General features: G+C 49.3%; 1 protein-coding gene across 7 annotated transcripts in view; it reads right to left on the bottom strand.

Moving 5' to 3' along the window:
* EYA2 (EYA transcriptional coactivator and phosphatase 2) overlaps nt 1-11,427 on the bottom strand; it is an 81,012-nt gene extending 69,585 nt beyond the window's left edge. Inside the window, exon 1 of one of the 7 annotated variants that reach the window (XM_064167890.1) lies at nt 11,263-11,427. Coding sequence is in view for 1 of the 7 variants with exons in the window: in XM_064167884.1 (XP_064023954.1) it covers nt 533-543 (11 nt within the window). In the remaining 6 variants the exon portion in view is untranslated. Of the gene's footprint in view, nt 1-532; nt 622-11,262 lie in introns of those variants that run through there. The other 6 variants (XM_064167887.1, XM_064167883.1, XM_064167885.1 and 3 more) reach the window with 6 other exon arrangements.
* Nucleotides 11,428-13,714: the final 2,287 nt, after the last annotated feature.

Here is a 13,714-nt window from a genome sequence, read left to right on the forward strand (position 1 = left end):
CCAACTAACTGTAGAATAGCTGAGATTAAATCTTACTCTCCAGCAAGAAGCAGAGGATGGAACTACCATGGCCTAGAGTCTGCAGGACCTGCCAGAGGTTCCCCTGCTCCATAAACACTTTCACCACAAAACTGTGCTGTGCCTTGTTCCTAACACGGACCTTGTTTGGAACAGTGCTGCCTCCTCCTTCCCAAAGCTCTAACTCCACTGAATCATTTCTCCTGTCACAGACACCTACTACTGACTCTGAGTTGTACAAAGGAGTAGGGGAAGAGTAAACCAGAAGGGCCTCAAGCAGTTAGGTTGCTGCTGTCACAGGGGCACAGGATAGCAATGCCTGCTCCATTCAAGAGCACCCACTTCTGCAGCAGAAACCAGACCAGTGGATGAGACTCGTGTAGCAGTAAGATGGACAGCAGAGGCTGCTTCCACAGGTGGACACTTTGCTGCCAGTGCCAATTGGCTACTCCACATTTTTCTAAGGCTGGCCATAAGCAGATGCCCTCAATCCAAGATGCTTTGCTGTGCCTACCTGTACACCATCCAAGTGCAGAACTGGTGTCCTAAGGGAGGGAGAACAAAATACCCCTTCCAGTCTCCTGGTGTTACAATGGCTCAAGCTCCTTCTCCTCATACTAACTGAGCAGTGGGGAACCTGCAGGAGTGGAAGGACAGGAGTGAAACTAAAGCTTTATTATGGCAGCAAAAGGCAAAGCAATGACATTACAGAGGTGTCTTGACCACCGGGGAGACGAGCAGAGGCGCTGCTGTGGCAGCACGCTGCAATCGTCGTCAGGCTTGAGCTGTCAGGAGCATTTTCATCTGGACTGCAAGTCTTAGACCCAGCTCATTAAGCACTGTGATAAAGTAAGAGAGCATGGGAGCATGACTGCCAACGATCCAGCTCCTCCTCAGCGTTACCAGGATGCAGTACGTGCAGTATGGAGGAGAGCTCAGCCTGGGTACTGCTGCGTGTCAGAGCTCCTCCTCTGGAGGAGTATCGAGTGACTTTCCTCCTCCAACATGTCCTAATGAATTCCACTGAAGCCTGCAGGTAAAATCCTTCCACGACCACTTTACCTTGATTGATAGCTTTAGAGCCTTCCTTCACACCACTGCGGCTGCTTTCCAGCCCTTTATGTGTCTCCCTTTTCCAAGTGACTGCACAGGAAGCTGCACTCAGTTTTCTCACTGCACGTTTCTCCTGAAGCTGACATCCTTGCATTGTAATGAAGGGACCCCTGGGTATTAGTGACAAATTAGTCACCAGCTAAAGAATATTTTCGTTTCGTTTCTGTACCAGGTGGAAGATATTAAAATCTCTGGAGGAGCTTTGCCTGCTCCGTGACAATAAATCATCACACAATTTTCCTTCTAAAATGACTTAATTTCACTGCCTTTAAAACTTTACCACAAAGAATCCCACAACTGTGTGGATGTAAGATTAGTCTCATAAACCTGACCAAGGAGGCATCATCACAGAGAAGGTGCATTTAATTATATTTTGACAATTAACAGACTTTTGCTTTGACAATTAGGATACTTTTAGCACTCCAGAACCATTGCTTTCTAAGCATAAAACGCCGTGCACCTACCACAGGTAGAAGTGTCACCTTCAAAACGTTTGCAAAAACATCCTTTCCCTGCTTTGTTCAATTATCTAAGTGGATAGGGAACAGTATTTTTGTTGAAGAACTTGCAAAGTAGCATCCAGAGCAGAGCAAAAACCATCCCCGAGAGCTTCGGGAGCTTACTGAGGTCAAAGGCTGCCAACATAAAGCAGCACATTCGGTGGCGGCAGAGCTTTGCCTTTTTTTGTTCTTTTCTAGAAGGCAGTCAGTAAAATTTCAACAAAAATGCCGTTTAAAAGGTGCTACTCAAAATGTCACCTTCGCAACTACGTGCGGTTTCAGCGCTGTTTGCTACTTTACAAGACTGATAAACTTCCATAGTTTAGAGTTAATACTAAATCAGACACAACTGGCTCATGACTGGCTTCACACACAATTATGTGCTCTTAATCATCCATTAGGTCAAGTCTCCGTGTTACAATAGGTCCATTAAGTAACCCAGGCAGTGAAAGAGTTCATTTCACAACTGAAAGTAACACCAGGACCAAGACAGACATTTAAGAGCCCTGCCTCCGCAGCACGGGGCGGGGGCAGCAGGGAGTCTGTCTCTAAACGCAGCACATGAAGTCCACATACAATTGTTTCTTCCTCTGTTTGCCAAGGCAAAAACTGAGGAGCGCAGGATCGATCGCAGAGCAGAAATGCAAACCCCAAGCATTAAACCCTGGTAAGTAGTGAAGATCCCAGAGCGCTTCTGCCGAGCACAGCGCAGCGCTCCCCTGCCTCCCCCGGGGGACTCCCAGCTCTGATAATTACTTTCTGTCTGCTCTCAAAGTTCAAGTTCAAAACAATATTCCCTTTCCACTTCCTGTCCTAAAGCAGGGCACAGTGCTTCTGTGCATCATTAAGCAACCATCCCACGCCGCCACAGACACGGCGAAACCACCGCTGTGATTGAATAATCCTGATTTGTGGCAGGAGGGAGCGGGGGAGGCGCAGCACCGGCGAACGGGAAGGAAAGTGCCAGGCCCCAACGGCAGCGCATCTGCCCCTGAGCAGCAGCATCCTTTCTTACCTCCATCTCAAAATCACACTGGTCTCCACTCCCCATCCCTGCTTTGCAGGGGGTGTAAATGGTGTCTCAAAGCTAATCTAGCACAGAAGCTTTCTGCGGCCCTTCGAGTATTTTACAGCAGCCTCAGCTGGTTCCAGGTGCTCCTCCCCACCCACTTCTCTGCCCCAGACTACACTCATCTGCTGCACTGAACAGGAAGCAAAACGAGATCGCAGGTAACAGGCAGAATGTGGCTTCCTTCTAACCACAGCTTCAGATGTTCAGGTGCAGAGACACTGAGGAGGGCAAAGCCTTCTGGAAGAGAGGCAGAGATCTGTCAAAGCTTCCATGCAAAAAGTTCCTTGCATTGCCTCCCAGAGTCACTTATTCACATTGCTGAACCATTAAGTGTTTTGGGTCAGAGACCCAAGCCTGCCTTTCATACAGAGCTAACTGAGTTCTATGAAACCCAAGGCTCCTCTAAAGCAGATATTTACACAACAGGCTAACCACGATGAGGATCTGGATAATTCATCTGATAAATAATTGGTGCCTGCCTTATTTTCCTGCTAGTCTCCCAACTCCACTAACAGAGGGATCATGCCAGAGATGGTACTCCAAGGCCTTGGCACCAGTGTGGCCAAGTGCTTTCGGTGCAGGGGGTTACATCCACTCTTGCTGTAGGGTCCTGTCCTGGCTCCCCAGCCGGTTTGGGTTTGTCTTTTTGCCAGCTGCTGCTGAAACATTTGCCAAGTTGCAAGCAGGGCCTGCGAGTGCAGACAGCACAGAAGCACAGCAGCTCCTGCTCCCCGTCCACAAGGCTCAGCACCGAGGAGCTCAGCTGGACCTGCACTGACTGTGGCTGCAATGAGATCTTTTTAAACGCACCTGTGCAACGCGTACCAAAGATTTCAAACTGCTCCCTCTCAACGTGGGCCAAGCCCATTTGGGTGAAGAGTGGGAACTGCCTGGCAGCAGGACTGCATCTCTCTGCTGATGCTCCTTTTATTCAATGCCTTTTGGCCATTACCTACCAGTGGCCCTCCCTTGATAAAAATCACACAAGTCAATTTTCTATTCTAAAGGAAATTTAAACTATCTTCTCCCTTTGAGGCAAAAACACCCCACAGAAACCCAACCCAAAGAGGCCCCCCCCCCCAAAGGGGGCTGCAGCAATTCGCTGACTTGTTGGAAACATTGTTTGAGCTTCTTGAAAATGTTCCTCAAAGAGATTGTGCACCCAAGAGTGTGCACACAGCTGCCCCGCACGCAGTGCTACAAGCGTGGAGGATGACTCACTCCTAACTCATATCTCAGTCGAGAGAAGTAGCTCCAATTTACTTAACACCTACCAAATATAAGCTAACAAAACAAGCTCTTACCAACAAAAAACCCAACCAACCCACCCACCCAACAAAAAACAAACCCCTAAAGTCCACATGCTAAAGAAAAATTCCAAAAGGAGTTTTTGGAAGTGAAGAGCAGGTGAGTGTTTTGCTGCAAGAAGTCACACTTCACAGTGGTGCTTTTCACTTGTGAAAGGGTAGAAAAGCAATCTTTTTCAAAGAAAAAGTATTGCCCAATTGCAAACAAACTTTTGAGCTGTTTCAGCCACAGAAATCGGGGCTGTGCGTGTAGGGAGTGGGTGACAAATTGGCGTAGCAGCACTGCAGTCTGCCTACAAAGCTGCAGCTCTCGAGTTTTCTTTCTGCAAACTACAAGCTTCCCATCTACAAAACTCCAGTGCAGATTGCCAGCATCTACCGACAGTGTTCTCTGAGTACATTTCGACTAACGAAGATTCATCAGACAGTGACTGTTTAAAGCTGATCAAAGCTCTTCCCAAGCTGCCGTAGGACAGTTACACAGTGAAAAGCTGAAGCGAACCTGTCGTCAAAAGTCAGAATTTGCAATAGACACAGAAGTTGCCTTTAGGAGAGCTGATGAACCTCTGCTGGTGCACAGACCGAGCTGTAAGTTACTGAGGCCCCCGCACTGCTCTGCTTACCCAACCGAGCTAAAAAACAACAATAAAAAAGGAATCAGATGCCTGCTCCACTTTCCTCTCACTGTTTCTTATGGGTGCCTGAGTAATCCTAGACTAATTTCCAGTTTTTAAGGCATTTGCTGAGTTAAAAACGCTTCCCCCAGGTCCCCTTGTCTTTGTCTGGGAGTCCCAGGCTCTCCTGCCCCACTTCGGTTTCTCCCCAAAGCCTGCCCTTTCCAGCAGAGAGAGGCATCAGCTCTCCGCGGGTTGACCAGGTACTAGCTAGGCTGACCAGTATTAAATGGTTCTGTTTATTTAGGGCTTCTATTTATTTACTTAGCGGGGCTGTTTTCCCTCCCCAAAGCCAGGATGGCAAACGGACATTTCTGCACCATGAGCCTGAACTTAGCCACCAAACGGCATCAAGTTACTCATTTGCCTTCTGCATATCTAAGAAGGGACAATTAAATCTGGATGCTCCTTAATTACTGCAACTCAGAAAAGGAGGAGCCCACCGCCAGAAACAGACAGCAGAGAGAAACTCTGCAGCACGACTTGGCTGTGCCAGGACTTCCAGGGTGCACTACTGCTCCATTTAAAAACATTCCCAAAGAAATCTGTCATTGCTGAAATCCTTCAGGACTTCCATTTTCCTGACTTAGGAAGCGGTGCTGCGGCGAAGGCAAGTTGAGGCTCTGCCGTGCATTCATTTCCTCCCCAAAAGCTGTGGGGAGCTTCAGGACGCTGCACTTCACGCAGCACTCCCGCAAAGACAGACTAGAAGAGTTCTCAGGTTGGAAACTGAATCCTTTAAACCTTTGTTTCCCTAAGAGGAAACCAGCTGGGAATAAGCTTGTAATGGGCTACCGTCAAGGAAGCTTCTAACATCTGAAACTCAAAACTTCAATCCATTCCTACCATTCTCTGCCCATCACTAACAAACCCTTCGCCTGCTTTTCAGACTGTCGAGGCCCAGACCCTACCCAGGCTCTCCCAGCCTCAATCCCGCTTTCAGTCTTTGTTCTCAAACCTGGCAGTGACAACAACAACAAAATAAAATCAGCTGCAATCCCCAAGTGGTCTTTCAAACACCACCCGCACCACCCCCCCCAAGGAAACAGGCACTGCCTCCACAAAAAAAAAAATGTCAGTCAACAGCTAGGCACAAATTTCACAATGGCTGAGGTCATTCCCTTGGAGCCATTAGGGTCTGTGGGTGAGTTTTCCTGGTGGTTTTAACGCTGGGTTCTGCGATTGCCGTTATGCTTATTTGTGCATTTAAGGCGCATGATCTAATACACTTAGGTTTAACTACTTCATTCTTTTCACATTCCTTTCAAATTATAAAAAAGATTCTTGGTGATTTCACTGCCTTGGTAAAGAAACAAAATTGCTGTCCACATAATTTCTTAAAAATACAGAAGTGAGTAAGTACTTGCTGAAAAGAATTCAAAGCAGCAAGCCCTGCCCCAGACATTCCCCCCAGCACAACACTGAGTTTTCTTCTCTCCCTCCCCTCCTGAGGGAACCTACTATTTTTCAGAAATAGCTGTTTTGCTGGCTTTTAAAAACAATATCCAGGCCTCGGTGTACTTCAGTTACAACTCAGAGCCAATGCACAAGTTCAGTTTATTTGTTTAAAATCTCTTCTATTTTCGCTTCTATGCTTTTAAAAAGCAGCACATCTGCAGAGCGCTTTGCTCCCTTTGCATCTTCCAAGGCCACTTTCACCTCTGGCTAAAGCTCTTTTATTTGATGTCTTCTGGTAATTATCTACCAGTGGGCCCTTGCTTGATAAAAATCGTGGAAGTCAATTTTCTATTATTTTCTAAAGGGCATTAAAGTGATCTTCTCCCTTTGAGGCAAAAAAAGAGACAGGCAAAACCAAAACCAATCCAAAAAGGCCTCCCCCACCTAAACTGGGCTGCAGAAATTCACCAACTTGTTGGAAACCTCGAGAAGCATTTTTGAGGAGCTGAAATTAAAACATGCAGTTGTGCACCTGAGAGTGGGCACAGCTGCCCCCCAGCGCTGCAGCCCGGGGCACAGCTGCCCCTCAGCTTGGATACGCAAAGCATAGCAAACCATCGCAAGTAACCGTTTTAAACCCCAGGCTGGGATTGCTCCTCTCCAAGGTATTTCCAGCGTGGCTGATGCAGTTGAACACATCGAAACGCGTTTCTACTCCGCAGAGAGTGCCCTGCGAGCTTTGTCCAGACCAGGGGCCCTTTCCTGCTCTGTCTGCTGCAGACGGAGGTGCCACTTCTCCTCCTGAGTCTCAGCTCAGCGACACCACCAGGCACAGAGGTTTCCAGCCCAGCTCTATAAACTCCATAGCCCCGCGCTTTTGTGGGCACCACAACAGCACCGTCCCAGGCTCCCCTCTCCCCTGCCACTCCTCCCTTTCCAAGCGGCTTTCCTTTTATCAACCCCCAACTAAAACTATCCTCCAGAAGTTAGAACAAACCTTCCTCAGAACTCCCCACAAGCCTTACCACAGCCCTACAGCAGGCTCCTGGCTTCGCGCAGAGCCCCTGGGCATAGACAGGAGGCAAACACCTTCACATGCCACAAACCAAGAACTTCCCGGACGCAGCAGAGGTGACCAACAGAGCGAGAGCAAAGCCAAGATGCCATCTCGACTTCAGGCAAACAACCTCCTCTGACCTCTGGCAGCTCCACACACTATTAAACAAAAAAGTATTCTCTCCATGTTAATGAGCCATGTGCAAACTCACAGATAACGCTGCTGCTAAACAAACATGTTTATATGGGACTCCTAACGCCAGGGCTTCAGCAGCTGCAGACAAATAATTTCAGAGGGGAAGGATTATGCCTCTGTAATCTTTCCCATCTCCTTTCTTTCACCTTTAAAACAATTCCAATACATAATCAAAGCCTGAGCAGAGAGACAGAGCGGAAAAGGGTTTGACTATTTTTCATTAAATACTCTTTCTGTGACACACTCACTGGAACCATCTCATAGTAACCACTAATTTGGATCCAATTTTCCTTTCACACCTCTTGCAGCTGTAAATCGAGAGCAACTGAACAGCCTGCTGATGAGAGTTGGATCAGGTTTTGTACATTGGGATCAAACAACATTTTGCGAGATGACTGCATAGTCCTAAATCCTTATTCCTGCTTTCTCCTGCCTCAGTGCTCTGGCAGCACCAAATCTACCTGCCAAGGGCAACACCTCCAGGCCCCAATCGACCCAGCCGAGATGAGCAATTATTTGCATCCTAATTGAGGGGCTTATCTGCACCTAATTAAAATAGGGTGTTTGTTAAACATCATTACTTGAGTTAAGATCTGCAAATAAAGGTCAATTGTTTTAAGAATTAGACTGCCATGAAGAATTGTTTTCTGACGAGACCCCTTAAGAAACAGTTCCAACCAGGATGGTCTTTCTGGGTTTTCGGAGGAAAAGAGATTTGCTGAGCTCTGCCTGTTCACATCAAAGATGAATATTATGCCAAGAGGTTTGAGCAGCTATATGTTTTTTAGTAAATATATTAAGACTCCTGCACTTTTGACTAAACGAATGTACTGAAAGGAGGATGCATCTCAAATCTAAACAGCTTTACTTTTGTTTTCACTCTTGCTTATAGCTCTGAACGCATTTTTTCTTAGGATAAATATTCCTCTGTCCCCTGTAACACAATGTGAAATTTAATGAAAAGAGCCTGGTTGTTAGTCCAGGAGACCACACCACGGAGTAATCAAGTTTATATTGCATTGCCATGAACGCTGCACATGCATACGGCAACTGCAGGCTGCAAACAGCAGTGCCAGACTCCCCTGCTCCAGCCGCCAAACGACCCCTCCACTTCACGGGATGGATTTTAAATCTTCACATTAAAACTGCAGCATTCCACGGTTTAAGACAAGGATTTGAATTCACAACTTCATTTAACAGTTTGTCCCTAATAAAAGTTACCCCAGCCAGGCAAAAATAACTCAAAAATATTTTCTTAGCATTCTAAAATCTCCTGCTAGCTTTCTCACACACACACAAATGAAAGGCATTTTTCACCGTACGAGTAATCTTAACAATCATTTCCACAGATTAAGCCTAACAACCTGTGAATTTACTGCAAAAGCAATTTACTGCAAGGAATAATTAGTCTTCAGCACTGTTCTTGCTTGTTCTCCACTCGGAGACACCTTAAAGCCATCTGGTTGCTGCAAAATCTGGCACAGAAGAAACAAATCTTCCTGAGGAGAATTATAGCTGATTTCAGAAGAGCTGTTTCACTGCTGCGCTTCATAAATAACAATTGGGAAGACAGCAGAAAATTACTAACTTCTCTAATTGTTTTCTTTGTACGTACACAGACAGGCAAAAGCAGCCCCAGCCTTCCGTACGATGCCTTGCGGCACCGAGGTTGAACATGCAGCACATTTCTGCGGGGTTAATAGGGAAATGATTGCGTTGTCAGGCAAATCTAGCTGCCAGACAGCTTCGTGCAACACCACGGCGACACACGAGAGTCTTTAAGCGACACTCTCTCTAAGACCACGGTCTTCGTCTGGACACCCGAGTTTAATTCCTTTGTATATCCACACACGGTCTGGCTGAACATGGGACTTACTGCTGGGGAGGGAATGATCACCAATATTTTTATTTCTCCCTAATGAAGCTTTCCTAAAGAAATTTAAGAGTGCCAAGGTTGTGAGGCATTTGAAACAGAAACCTATTTCGAGCACTTCAACCCAGTAATGGTGACAAGATGAGCGAGTCACGGGAATGGAGCCCCTACGTAGTATTTTAGGGGAGTGAGCAAAACAAAGCAAGTCGACGAGCCTCAACCCAAAAGAGCAAACCACTCCTTGTTTACCCGAATGTTCTGACCTGTTGATGGGGGAGTCAAGGAGGCAGGAGCACCGCACGGGCAGCTTGGCTCGGTAACTTCACAGCTGAATTTGCATCACACTTAAAGATTTTTTTAAAATTGTTACTAAGAGCTATAAATTAGAATAATTAAATCAAATTATCAGCTGCCCTGACACTTCAAGGGAATTTTCAAAACATGCTGGAAAAGCTTCTGGAGTGTTTCCAAAGCTGCAAGCACTGATTATTTTCAAGGCATTTGTGCTGCAAGTCTTTCCTACCTGCATGTGCAACGTTAGAGGCCACACCATGCCTTCATTTTCAAAGTAGAAACAACAAAATCAGCTTTGCTGGAGAATAGAAAAGGTTTATTGGTGTCACAAAGGATGAGCAGGAATTTATCCTGTATGTAGCAACGAGTAACACAAAACAATGTAACGCCTGACATGTGGAACGACCTAGGGAGCATTAAACGCAGCACGGCTAAGCTAAATTCGTGCCAGCTTCTGGGAGCTAGGCTGCCCTGATGCACAAGAGCAGGCAGACAGACTTTAGACAACTCTCCTCAAGTACTGGGGGGTGAGGGGCTGGGGGTGGTGGTGGTGTGATTCTTCTATGAATGGCACTGCAGAGAAAAGGAACTCTCAACAAATGAGTACAGTGCGCAAGAAGGACCGAACTTTAAACCCCTCCTGCCGCTGCCTGCAACCGCACTAAGGGATGGGTGACTCTGATCCCACGCCGAACGAAACTTGTGTTGGTAGATTTGCTGCAGACGAATAAAGCCTTTATTGGTCAGCCACAGGTATTCGAACAATCACAATGTGATAGAACGGCACAGATCGGTACTGGAAGTGTCTGGAAGAGTGGTTGTGCACAACGCATTGCCTTCAGAGGCCGTTCACAGCGCTCGAGCAGGATTAAACGCGCAGGAAAAGTTCACTGAAACTGCACAAATCACGGCACAGGTTTCCCTCACGCGTGCAGCCGCGGAAGAGCCTTCACGCGTGTCGGTTCAAAGCACGCCTCGCTTTTTAAAGCGGTTACCGACCGCAGCTTAGCTTTAAGGTAAACCCAAACGCTGAGCGACAATTAACTCCCGCGGCTAATTCCCGATCGCAACGCCGCAGGCAGGACCCCAGCGCCACGGAAAGCAGCACACCGCGCCTAGAGCTGCTCCGCGCCCGTGGAGGGAGGTCACGGCGCTACTCCACCGCCGCCAGCCCCCGACGGGTTCCGCGGGAAAGCTCCGCGCCCACGCACCGCGCACCACACACAGACACAGTTTCACACTTCGGGCCCGCCGCGGGCAGGCAAAGCTCCGCTTGGGACTTCGCTGCCGCCGGTCTCTTCCGCGGGCGCGGAGAGAAGCTGCTCCGAGGCCGTACCCCCCAAGCCCCTACTCACCGGAGGCGCAGCGCGGAGCCGCAGCGCTGCGGAGTGTGCGCGCCCGCTGCGGGCGCAGTGAGCATGTGCGAGGGAGGCGCGCATGCCCGCGGAACAGAGCGGAGCGGGGCGGCGGCTCCGCACTCCGCGCTGCGCACCAGGCGCGCCCACCCCCTCCCCGCCGCGCTTCCCGCGTGGGTGCGGAACAGAGCGGTGCGTTCCGCCGGCACACGCAGCGCGATAGACGGCGCGGCGAATTTTAATGGGTTCATCTGACCTGTTGCTTCCCCGGTAGCGAGCCCGCAACAGCCAGCCCCTCCGCCCCCCTGCCCGGCAGCCTGTCACCGGCACCTCCGGCCCCTAGCAGCACGCCGGGCCTGTCCCTGCGCTGCCCGCCGTCGGGGCGGCCGGCCCGCCTCACACCTACCGCACGCCTGAGGCCGTGGCGTCTGACAGCGGCAGCCCTCGGAGGGGTCCCAGCGCCTGCACGGCTGTGCTGTTTGCGGGGCCGGGGCGGAGGAGGAGCCTCCCGCGGCTCCCGATCGCCGCGGAGCCCGGCCGGAGTGGGGTACTCGCGGCCAGCCACGCTGCTGTTGTCACCGACCCGCCCTGTCACCCACCGCGGCTGGGGCTCGGCAGGAGGAGACCAGCCCGGCCTCCTGCCCCGGGTCCGTAGCAAGGGGCAGTCGGTGCTAGCACTGACCGCAGGTAGCTCCTGAAGAGCATTCTGCTTTCCTAGCCACAGCTGTGTCTTTGCCGGCGCTATCACACCTCCAGCTGCAAGTTCTTAAAGAAGATTGTTGCTGTAAAACATCTGAATGCTGCTTGAAGGCTACCTCCTCTGCAGGCTCTGATTCCCTGAGCACAACCGTTCTGAAGGCAGCCCTTGTGTCACCTCTAGTCACAATTTTCAGACACCAACTGGAAAAGCAAGGCTTTCATGGACACCAGCCTTTCTTGTGCCCAGTGTGCCACTAGGTCCTCTGGAAATAGTTCCACTCACACCAGCCATTGCTGTGCACTCACAAACGTGGAGCACCACACAGCTCCTGCCTCCCAGGAGGGGGAAAACCTCTCGGTTGGTCTTGGTTCTAGTTCTGATCCTACCTCTGTCTCTAATTTCAAGAGAATCAGGAATTTGTGGCTGCTTCATCTCTCAGGTCAGCACAAAATCAGAGGCAGCCGCTGGCATGTGCACTTTGAGGGGCACTTCTGCTGCTGCCTGATGATGGGTGCCCTTATGGATGCCATCTGCCCATCCACACATCTGAGAGCAGTGCAGCAGGCACCGTTGAAGGCTGAGGCTGGGGCCTCCCACTGCACGCAGCCCTCGTGCTGCACAGCATGTGCACAGCTTTACGTTGCCTGCGTTGGCCTTATCCCCACACACAGCACAGGTACTGCACAGGTGTCCCTTCCCACCCGCATACCTGCTCGCTCAGGATGCAGCCTGGCCACAGCAGCACTGGGGCGTTTCATTTCCATACCCTGCCCTTCCTCCTTATTCCCCTCTCCTCACCACTCCGAGGCAGGCTGCAGCTCTCCACTTCTGTCTCTCCAGCACTGGGGAGGCATCAGAGGAGACCTGCGAGTGCTCGCCCGGGCGGCTTTTATTACACCTAGCCCTTTCCTCAGGAAGGAGATATCCCATGAACCGCAGTGGAAAAGCCAAAGGAGCACAAAGGGTGTTGAGTTCAGGGTTTGAACAAGCTGCAGCCCACTCATGGATTTAACTCCAGCTTTTGACAACGGAACAAAACCATCAGTGCGAGCAGACAGCTGCTTTTGCTATCAAGATCTCTCAGATCAGTTCGACTGCAAAGTGTGTTCCTACAGCCCAAAGGAGACAAAGCTCCCAGCATCAGCTCAGAGCTGGCAGGCGTCCTAGCATGAGCCACCTCCCGACGGCCTAGGAAAACCAAAGCTCTTTCAGTTGTTGTTCCCCATCAGTTCCCAGCACTAAGCCCCTGATTTCCCCATGGGCTATCTGCAGGTCTGAGCTTACACTGCTCTCACATTCGACTTGGAGAGATCACTTTTGGGGGGACTTCCTTGCTGCCTTTCTTGTCTGCAACCATGGGCCTGGTGAGGAGTCTCTGAAGTACAAGAAAACCTTTACATCCGTCTTGGAAGAAAAATCTTTCCCCCCTCCCCTGCCCTGCCTCAAAACCTCATTGACACATTAGCTCCTTTTGAAGCTGGTCTTAACAAGTAAGTTCATCTATAGCAATCATTTAGAAATGCCTTGCGTGCAAAATTCCCCCAGCCCCTGATTTCACAACATATTTGAATATATGCTTAGTTTTATGCATGTGAACAGTCCTACAACAATCAACACAATTATTTACTTAAGTGCTTAGAGCCAGGCAGGTATTTAAGAATTAGTATTGTTTGTGGTAATGCCACAGAGAGCCAGTCAGAGACCAGGACCTCACTGTTTGTACAGCACCCTGCACACAAAAAGACACTCCTTGTCCCTTTCAGTATAAGTAATTTTTGCAACTTGTGAATTGGTGCCAGAAACACCTTTGCTGAGCTGCTGGGTAAACACCATTTGTCTGCCCTAATATCCTTTCTATTTGCTGAAAACATTGTATGCAATGGTTAGGAAAGTAGATAAGGGCACAGTGGGAAAATCGTGCAAAGCAGGAGGTAAAGGATATTTTCCAGTTAGGAATTTTAAGTATTTTTGTCATTGTTGGTATCCAGAAAAACATCTGTAGACCTTAAAATGAATTTAAGAGGGCAGGGGAACAAAAAGATTTCTGCCCCACAGATGAGACTGTTGGCTGGGGTGGGCAGGAGCCAGCGGTGCCAGGCTGAAAGGCAGGGGAGCAAGTCCTGGTGGCTGGCTCAGGGGCAGTCTGCCTCTCAATGGG

This window comes from Pogoniulus pusillus, chromosome 29 (assembly GCF_015220805.1).
Source record: "Pogoniulus pusillus isolate bPogPus1 chromosome 29, bPogPus1.pri, whole genome shotgun sequence".
NCBI lineage: Eukaryota > Metazoa > Chordata > Aves > Piciformes > Lybiidae > Pogoniulus > Pogoniulus pusillus.